This window comes from Nuphar pumila, chromosome 4 (assembly GCF_984573655.1).
Source record: "Nuphar pumila chromosome 4, dmNupPumi1.hap1.1, whole genome shotgun sequence".
Taxonomy (NCBI): domain Eukaryota; kingdom Viridiplantae; phylum Streptophyta; class Magnoliopsida; order Nymphaeales; family Nymphaeaceae; genus Nuphar; species Nuphar pumila.
Window position 1 is genome coordinate 28,449,740 of NC_143252.1, and position 10,095 is coordinate 28,459,834.

A 10,095-nucleotide genomic window follows, 5' to 3' on the forward strand; every position below is an offset into this window, starting at 1 on the left:
TATAAGTAACATTGAACACTTTTGGCCCTGTATGTTGATCACACATTAAAGAAATCATAAAATGAATAAATTTGGTCGGGTTCCATGAATCCATACCCAGAAGTACCTAGTACAGTACATGCATTGACATTGTACGACGTGAGTATGGTGGCCTACTAAAAGTACCCATGTCCCATTCTGAATGAAATGCATAGTTGGCAAACCCTGCGAGTCGACTACGGAATCACCCTAGCCGACCCGGATCAGCCCACAGCTAGGTCGCCGATTCAGGATCACCCATCCGGATGGCCCTTATGTATTTTTTGTCATGCATCACATGATTTTGATGCACAATGCTCACGTAAGGGTACTTGTTATAAACAATTAAATATTGTTAAATCATAAATGTTAACAATTATGCAGAGTTGTATGCTAGTACAACTTAATCATTGATATCAGGTGCTAAATTTAGTGATTATGCAGTCACAAGTTGATTATTTTCATGTCTTATTTGTGTAATAACACTGAAAATTAGAGTCCTAACTCATCTGAGTCACTAAGTCAACCCACTGACTCGCGAGTCAAGGGTCGGGTGATCCGAGTCCAAGCCACGAGTTTCCCAACTATGACGAGATGCACTAGGCCCTTGAGTGGATGGTGGAGTCAAAGGAGAAGACGCCAAGGATATAGACTCAAGAGAATAGGCTTCCATAGTAGGGGAATAATAGTCAATGATGCACATTCGTTGGTTTGTTCTCTATCAACATGGGCGAAAAAGAATCTATGACAGTGATCGCATTCAAGCTAAACGACTCCAACTATTTAATGTGAGCCGCCGCTATGGAGCATCATATTAAAGGCCAAAAGCTATATGGGTATGTGAGTGGTACTATGTATGAACCACAACTCATACTCACCAAAAAGGATGGTGACCAAGTTAAAGCCCTCAATGATGGAGAAAGAGAGAATGCTCTAAAAGAATACCACATTAAGGTGAAAGATTGAGAAGCCAAGAATGTTCAAATTCTTTCTTGGTTTCTTAATAGTATAGATCTCAAAATTGCAGCAAATATAGTTAAATTCAAAAAAGCATGTGAAGCTTCGGTTTTTCTCAAGAATATGTTCGTGCAAAAAGATTTGGCACGAAAATATTTTCTTCAAAAGAAAATTTGGGTTATTAAACAAGGAGATAAGACTCTAAGACATTACTATGGTTCTCTCTCACCTCTTTGGGATGAATTAGCTTTGCTTGAACCTAAGTGGGAAGGCACCGCTATTGAAATGAGGCAAAAGCAACTTGCAGAGGAACATTTATTTATGTTCCCATTTGGGTTAAGACCAGAATTTGAGCAAGTTAGGTCCAATATATAACATAGGACTACTACCACCTCTCTTGATGATGCTCTTGAACCGAGACCCGACTTGGCATGACTAAAGGAAGTGAGGAGGTTCTAGTTATGTCAAGACCCGACAACAATGTTAAAGTGTACAAACCTCCTCATTTTTTGAAGAATAACAATGAAGGAGGGAGGAGAGTTATTTGTCATTTTTGTCAATAGCCAGGACACATCAAACCAAAGTGTCTCAAGCTCAAAAAGAAGATTGAAACCGTTGAAGAGACGTCACCCAAAAAGGGTGATGAAGCTATCACAAAAGGAGGAGATCTTAAGGATTCTATTCACCATCTAATAGAAACATTTCAACATTTCTTTAAGACATTTTTCACATCTACTTCCGGTACCGCCGTATCTACTTATTCTCCTTCAGGTACGCTCTCTTGGATTCTTGACTCCAGTGCCTCCTTTCACATGACCACTTTAGAGTCCCTCTTATCTAAATGCACAAAACCCTTTTATAATCCTTGTGTTTCTATGATAGATGGAACCAATTTAGAAATAAAAAGTATTGGAACATTCACAAACATTTAAAAAAAAACAAGTTCCTAAGGTTAGAATTGTTTCAAAACTCAATTTAAACTTGTTTTCAGTTTCTCAAATTTTGGATTATGGGTATGAGATCTCCTTCTCATCAAAAAAATGTTAGGTGCAGGATTGTCAATCAGGAAAGCTGATTGGAGAAGGCCATAAGAGGGGAAACCTCTACTAAATGGATTTTCTTCATTTTCCTAAATAATCATTTTGCAATTTTGTTAAGGAAAAAGATATTTCTTTGTGGCATCAAAGATTAGGTCATCCTAATATATCTAACTTGTCTCTTTTTTCATTTTTGAAAGACTCTTGTATTAAAGAGTTCATATGTAATTATTGTATTGTTAGAAAAATGAATAAAATTCTTTTTGAATCAAGAACTTTTATTTCTTCTAAACCCTTTTAACGTGAGCATTCGGATGTATGGGGACTAGCTCCAGTCATGTCAAAAGTAGGGCTCTCTTATTATGTTATATTTATTGATGATTATACTAGGTATACTTGGATCTATTTCCTTAGGCATAAATCTGATATTTTTTCATGTTTCAAAGAATTTCACAATATTGTGCAAAACCAATTTTAAAGTAATATTATCATTTTTTGATCAGACTTAGGAAAAAAATACTTGTCTAATGATTTCAAAAGATATTTAAAAAAAAGTGGGATTTCACATCAAAGATCTTATCTGAATACCCCTCAACAAAATGGTTTAGCCGAAAGAAAGCTTCGTCACATTATTGAAACTGTGAAAACTTTGCTTATCTCAAAAAATATCCCAAAAAGGTTTTCGGTTGAAGGTACCTTAATTGTGGTTTATCTTATCAATTAAATGCTCTCATCTTCTTTACAAAATATATCTCCAATTGAAAATCTTTATCAATCTTCTCCATATTTAAGTAGATTAAGAGTTTTTGGATGTAAATGTTTTGTGTTTTTAGAAAAAAGAGACAAATTATCCTCCAAAGTCATTGAATGTGTTGGTAATGCCAATAACCAAAAAAGGTATAGATGCTATGATAAGAAAAATGACAAATTATATGTTTCAAGAAATGTAAACTTTCTCAAAAATGAAAAAAGTTTTGATGAGCCTAAAGATGATCTTGAGTATTTCTTTTTATTTGACTTATTGCCAAAGAAGGTTTCTAACCAACTTATATATGTTAATGATGATCTTAATAATATGCATATTGATGATTTTGGTGTTCCCATGGAGGATACCCAGAATTGTGATACTCAAATATATTCTAGAAGAATTGTTGAACACCCTCAATGTGCACTTGATAGGTACTCCGAAAACCAAAATCTAGGAGAAACTAGTGTTAAGAAATCTAGTAGAACCTCTAGACTTCCTAAAAGGTTTGTATCATATGAAACCTTTTCACCTAGATATAGAGCATGTCTTATGTCTATTCACTCCTTTCATAAACCCTCAACCTACAATGAGGCTAAAGAAAATTCAAAATAGATTAATGCCATGAACCTAGAATTATGAGCCCTTGAGAAAGCCAAAACCTGGGAAATTCAACCACTACCTATAGGAAAAAAGACTATAGGAGATAGGTGGGTTTATAAAGTAAAACAAAAGTGGATGAATCGTTAGAAATATATAAGGCTAGGTTAGTGGGCAAAGGTTATTCCCAAGAGTATGGGATAGACTATGAAGAAACTTTTGCTCTCGTAGCTCGTATGACTAGTGTCAAAACACTAATTGCCTTAGCTTCCATTAGAAAATGCTCTATTTACCAACTTGATGTTAGTTTTTGAATAAGGACCTCAATGAGGTAGAGTACATAGATCCTCCTCTCGGTTTTGAGATCAAGAAGGAAAAAAAATTAGTTAAGAGAAGCTTTATATGGGTTTAAGCAAGCGCCCAAAGCTTGGTAATGATAGGTTTAGCAAAGTTATGTTAAACTTGGGTTATAAATCTTGTTATGCAGACACTGCTCTTTTTGTCAAAGATACACATACTAACATTGTTGTTCTTCTATTATATGCAGGGAGTGACAAAAAGGGAATCAGTGAAATTAAAAATATTATCAAAAAACTATGTAGATTATTTAGTTAAGGAGCTTACTCAAAGATATGGGCGTCATCTGTAGTCCTTCGAAGATGTGTTGCAACAATAAAAGTGTTATCTACATTGCCAGCAACCATACTTTCCACGAACGAACCAAGCATATAGAGATGGACTGACACTATGCCCGAGAGGAATTTTTGCGAGGAAAAATTGAATTACCTTATGTGACTTCATAATGTTAGTTAGCGGATCTTTTCACTAAATCTTTGGTCTCGCCTGGCTTTATCACTTGTTAGCGAACTTTCGGTGATCACACCGCAAGTTTGAGGGGAAGTGTTAAATTATATGTATCGATGTACATATATACATACATATATATATACAGTGTATGTAAACTAAAATGCCCATCAAGGGTATTTCAATCATTTCAATTATGTAATAGGTGTTAGTCCTCTAGGGATTGAGTTATCTTTTCTATTTTTTTAATTGTTTATTTTATTTTTATGTTTTTTCTTCTTTTTGTCTTGTACTATATAGTTGTTGGGCTAATCCAATGGCTAGTTGGGCCAGCCCCCTTATGTCTTGGAGTGCCCATTTAAAGGCACTCTCTCTCTTGTATTCTCTTAATGCTTTTTAAGCATTTTATGAATTTGATTTACAATTTTTTATCTTTTGTCTTGGCCCTTAGTGGCTATTGTATGCATGTGTTGTGCTATTGAGTTAATTCTCACTTTGTGATTGTATTGTCCCTTGCTGGACTAGTGTGTGTGCACTCTCTATGTATTCTCTTAAACCCTTATTGGGTTCTCTCTTGTACTTTCGCTTATTTCATTACACAAACAAGTTACGGCTCCCCAACATTGTTTGTCCTTCCTTTCTAGTTTGTCCTTCCTTGAGCATGGTCACATTATCAACCAGACCACCTACAAGTGGTCCCTTAGCATTCTTTTCCATCACATATTTACTCGCTTCCTCTTTCAAATCCTTATGGGGCTGAGGTAAATCCCAAAAGGCATATTCACAAATATCGGTCTTGGCTATATCTCGGCAAGGCAATTTCTCACGATAATATGGGTTCAGTTGATAAATCTTGGGAAAACTCGAAGCTTAAAAAAATTTAAAATATAAAAATAGTAGAAATAATAAAGATAATAACATACACATTCAATAAAAGTAATAAGTAAACAATATAAAAGAAGGAAGAAAAACATAGTTAAGAACTTAAGATATAGAAAAGAAGTAAGAAAGTATAAGGTAACTCATAATATCATGATATTATCGCAATAAAATTGTGACTATAAATATCGTGATATTTTCAAAATATCATGATATTTTGCCTATAATATTGTTTTATGAATTTATATTAATATTTTCAAAATATCGCCTATATTTGTGACTACGCTATTATGCCATAAACTTGTTACACATATGCATATACGTGTGTGTGTGTGTGTGCATTTATATGTCAACATAATTACTTCAATCACCCATACCAAAATCCCCTTATATGCACCATGTGCATGAGCTTCCACTACCATGCATCATTTTACATCCACCATTTGCATGTGTCATCATACATCCACCATTTGCATGCAGACATATTACAACATTTCACACCTCATCACCATAAGGGCAGCATACTTTCATGTCATGTAGATCAAAGAGTTCTATGGACTAACAATTTATATACATACATATATACATATATATATGGGTTAATATTTGGTGCTATTGAATGCATGGAACTATTGAGCTGGAGGCCATAGGTTCAAGCTTTATCGACTCAATATGGCCATATAGATGTGTTCAGTGTGGTTTGTTTGCTAAGAATCAAACTTTGGATCATGTTATTTCAATCTAAAAATATGATTTATTGAGACGTGAAATTTTAGTGTATTGTGGACCGTTGATTTTTGAAGAACTTAAAAATACTACGTAAATGTCACAATCACAAGATTCAGAACTCATTTCTACTAAACAAACCTTGTAGATCACATCCATAAGGTCTGATCTACAAAAAAAATCTGAAAAGAAGGTGATTTGTACTCAATAGTTCAGTGCCTTCAATAGCACCAAATATTAACCATATACATACATGCATGCATACACTCATTCATACATATATATACATACATAAGACTGAAAACTTCATTTGCACACAGATTCCACACTTTAAGCAGATACCAATGGGCATGTTTCGTTGAAGAAATGAAAGCCGATTCCATGGAATTAAAATTTTGCTTTGAACTTAGCACACACCTTCCACAAAAGTGATAAAATGGTATCCTTGACCAACACCAAAAATTACCCTCTCCTTGTATTCTATGGCCTATGGGGTATAGACTTTCTACTTCGCATGATAGAGAAAAGAAAGAAAGAAATGAATAAAATAAAATCTTAATTTAGTGCACTGTTAGTTTCACACACACATTAAGGGTATGCAGATACACCCACTTCCAAAATTATATAAAAGCAAAAGCAAAGGAAGCCATTATAAAAAATTGTTTTCTTTACATCTTTTTTCAAACAGCATCCTGCTTCAAGTGATATTTGGGGAATATTAAAATTTACTTTGTCCTTACTATCGGTTTACTTTTCTTTTTTCCCTGTTTTAACTATATTAACCTTCTCACACCATAACTAAGTTCCCACTTCCAAAAGGAAACCTTCAAAACACAGTTCTTCAAGAAACAATTTCCAATGTGTTTTCCTGGACATCTATTAGACTTAAACATAAATCATTCTTTAACTAATTTTTAGGTCATTCTTATTTCATACTCACCATAACCCCTCCCTCCTCTGTATTACTCTAGCCCTCTTTGGAATATGAACTATAAGATAAAAATATTCTTCCCTAAACCAACTCTATCACGATGTCTGCAAATAAGAAAACTGTTCTAATTTTGGCCCTTGTTAATTAATGCTTCGTATAAGGACCTGCATGAAAACTTAGGACATGTTTGGTTCAGCCTCATGAGATTCAGATTCCCATCCAAAAGAGAGTTTGAGTCTCATTTGATTTGGTTTTGCAGGTCAACCAAACAATATTGGTTTTGGGTCGTGAGAAACCGAATCATTTTGATTTGATTTCTCACCAGCCTATGAGATTTTGAATCTCACAGGTTGGCATGTGATTTCGAATCATACGATTTGAAATCACATAGCAGTCTTTTCAAGATTGAACCAATGTCTATCTTCTCACACCTCTGGTCTGTGCATAAAAGAGGACTATGCCCCTGTGTCGTTTGAATCAACAACAAATCGCCATCGGAAAATAGTGGAGCTCGCCTGCTGAAAGTCGTGGTGACTGGGAGATGCGGAATAGGTACACTCTTTCTTCCTTTTTGTTTGTTGGCTGAAGTTGTTCCAAATATCAAGGTTCAAGCATGTGGAGCTTGCTGGAAATCATCGCCGACAAGCTCCACCACTCCCTCCCCTGTTTTTTGGGGTGGACCCAGGTGAGCAGGAGCTCGCCTGCAGAGAGGGAAGGAACTGCCGTTAAGCTCCTTTCCTTTTGTGGGGGGCTCACCTGGGTGCCCCATCCCTCTGGTTTTCTGGGTGGACCCACACGAGAATGAGCTCGTTGGTTGGAACTAGCAGCGAGCTCCATCCCTTTCTGTTGGGCTCGTCGGGGTGCCCCATCCCCTCCCATGGGTTTTCTGGTGGACCCAATAGAGAAGGGGATTGCTAGCTGGAACCGCCGGCCAACTCCATCCCTCTCAATTGGGGCTCACCAAGGTACCCCCTCTCTTACCTAGAGTCAAGTGAACCCAAGTGAGGAGGAGCTCATTGACTAGAACCCCCAGTGAGCTTCATCCCTCCTTGCTAGGGTGGAGCTTGCCAGAAATCACTGCCAGCGAGCTCCACCCAGGCATGAGAAAATGAATCGCATGTCAACCAAACAAACAAAAAATTTTGATTCTCATGCAAATGGGATTCCTTTCCTCACATTAAACAAACATGAGATTTGAATCACATGAGATTCCAAATCACATGATTTTGATTCTCATGTGATTTCAAATCTCATGAGATTTGTTTTCACTTTTGTAAAAAACAACCAAACATACCCTTAAAGTGTAGAACTAGTTATTCTCTGGTTTACACAATGCTAAGTATTTTATTTAATATTACAATAGGATACTTTTTAGTACTGTTATTGAATCTTATGTTCTAAGCTAACTATGAAAAACAAAGAGTATAGTGGGGTAACATGGAAAGGTAATTTCTTAACATTAAAAAGTTCACCTTTTCTAATATCAATATATAAAAATGAATAATCCATATGATTAGGTTTACTTTTACTGGACTCTCATATATCTTGAACCTGATAATAAAAAGCAGGTGGATCACTATTACCCAGAAACGTGAAATGAGCTAAGAAACTTGCATTGCACTCCAAAGTGCAATATCCCAAAGTATCACATTGTCCCAGACAAGTGCAAACATTCAGGCCGTTTGCATCCCAGGACAAACACCAGGGAAGCACGTGTGCAGTTTGTGTGCCGTTTGTCCAGGACTTTCCAGTCGCACCCCCGTTAGGGTGCGTCCTGTACAGACACTTTATAAAGCATCATACAGAACGCTGTTTGTCCTGTCTTGGACTCCATGTGATGCCCGTGTCAAACACGGGACAACGCTCAGGCAAGGACCTGTGACCTGTCGGTCCCTGCACGAGTGTATCCCGCTTATCCAACACGCTCTCAAACATTACTTACAAACAAACTTCTCCTTTCCAAAGATTTCCAAATCAATGAAGAAATCACAGTACATACGGAACGGATAAATGTCCTACCCAATCCCTTGTTTTCCGGCGATTCTTCGGTGTTGGCTAAACAAGTAGCCATTTTCAAATGAAGTCCTAAATGGCAGCACTTAAGCAAGCCGGAACACTACATGATAAAATTCAACCCAACAACAACCTGATTGCTATCAAGCCACTCAACCAAATCAAAGCAAGGAAAGAAAGGAAACAATGAACGGATACATGAAACACCAAGCCAACAACTAAACAGAAGCTTCGGAACACCCCCTATAAGTACAATTCTCATTTCCACGACCTTTAAATCAATGAACAAATCGCAGTATACACGGGAAAGGAGAAAATTCATATCTAAACCCTTCTTTTCCACACCCTACTTCAATGTGTGACTAAAAGAACCAATAATTCTGGGCAGGAAGCGCTTAAGCAAACCAGTACATTACATGCTGAAGTTCAACCCACACAAGAAGCCAATTACCATCAAGCCGCCCGACCAAATTGAAGCGACGAAAATAACGCAGACAACGAACTAATCCACGGAAAAAAAAAAAAGGGATTTGCGATTCATTGATATAAGTATATAACCCAACCACGGAATCAATAGAAACTAATGCCCTCTGGGCGTGCGTCTGGATTGGTGGAACTGGGCAGGAATTGGCATTCAAATCCATCAAAATTCTCCCATCACAAACAGGGGAATAGAGAATGTTTCTTGGAATCAGGTTTCTAATTCCACCCAACTCCACAAATTCACAAACACCGCTAGCAAAATCCGCAATCGATTGCCAGAACAACGAAATCGGGAGAAGAATGCCTCGGAGAAACGCGCAAAACTTACGGAATTCAAGGTGCTCTGCAAATTCTGAGCGGCCGAATACGCGAGGAAGACGAGAAAGAACGCGGCGCTCAGGACGTGAACGTCTCGGGCGTGGTGTCTCGCAGGAGCGCCCGGCGAGCTCTGATCGACGGCGAGGAGGATGTCTTCCTCCTCGCGGGAGCCTATGGACGTCATCGACGAAGGGGGCTACCAGAAGAGAGAGAGAGAGAGAGACTTTCTTCAGTACGAAACCCTAATTTGGTCGCAGGAAAAGGGCGAGGCGTCGCCGGAAGACGACGACGGAACAGAGCCGACGTGTAGGTCGTTGGATTGGACGTTGCGGACTTTGGAGCTTGATGTGGGCGTGCGAATGGATCGGGTACGGCCAGAATCATAATGGATCCGAATCTGAATCCAAATTGGACACCGAGAATATCATATGATCCGATAGAGTGAAGCTGGGTCATTGTACTCTTTTCGAACGATTGTATTTGGTCCATTAAAAGTGGGAGGGTGCTGTGTGTTCTCCCTCGAAGAAGCCGTGCGGGGGTTCGAATGAGCACCATGTATATAAGCATGTGGGGATCGTATCCCC

The 10,095-nt window shown here is 37.8% G+C and overlaps 1 protein-coding gene across 2 annotated transcripts in view; it reads right to left on the minus strand.

Moving 5' to 3' along the window:
- LOC149839753 (Major facilitator superfamily protein) overlaps positions 1-9,812 on the minus strand; it is a 113,061-nt gene extending 103,249 nt beyond the window's left edge. For both annotated transcript variants that reach the window (XM_090002803.1, XM_090002804.1), the window contains exon 1: positions 9,522-9,812. In XM_090002803.1, the coding sequence (XP_089858929.1) occupies positions 9,522-9,695 (174 nt within the window). In that variant the 5' untranslated portion in view covers positions 9,696-9,812. The remainder of the gene's footprint in view (positions 1-9,521) is intronic.
- Between the last annotated feature and the right edge of the window lie 283 nt (positions 9,813-10,095).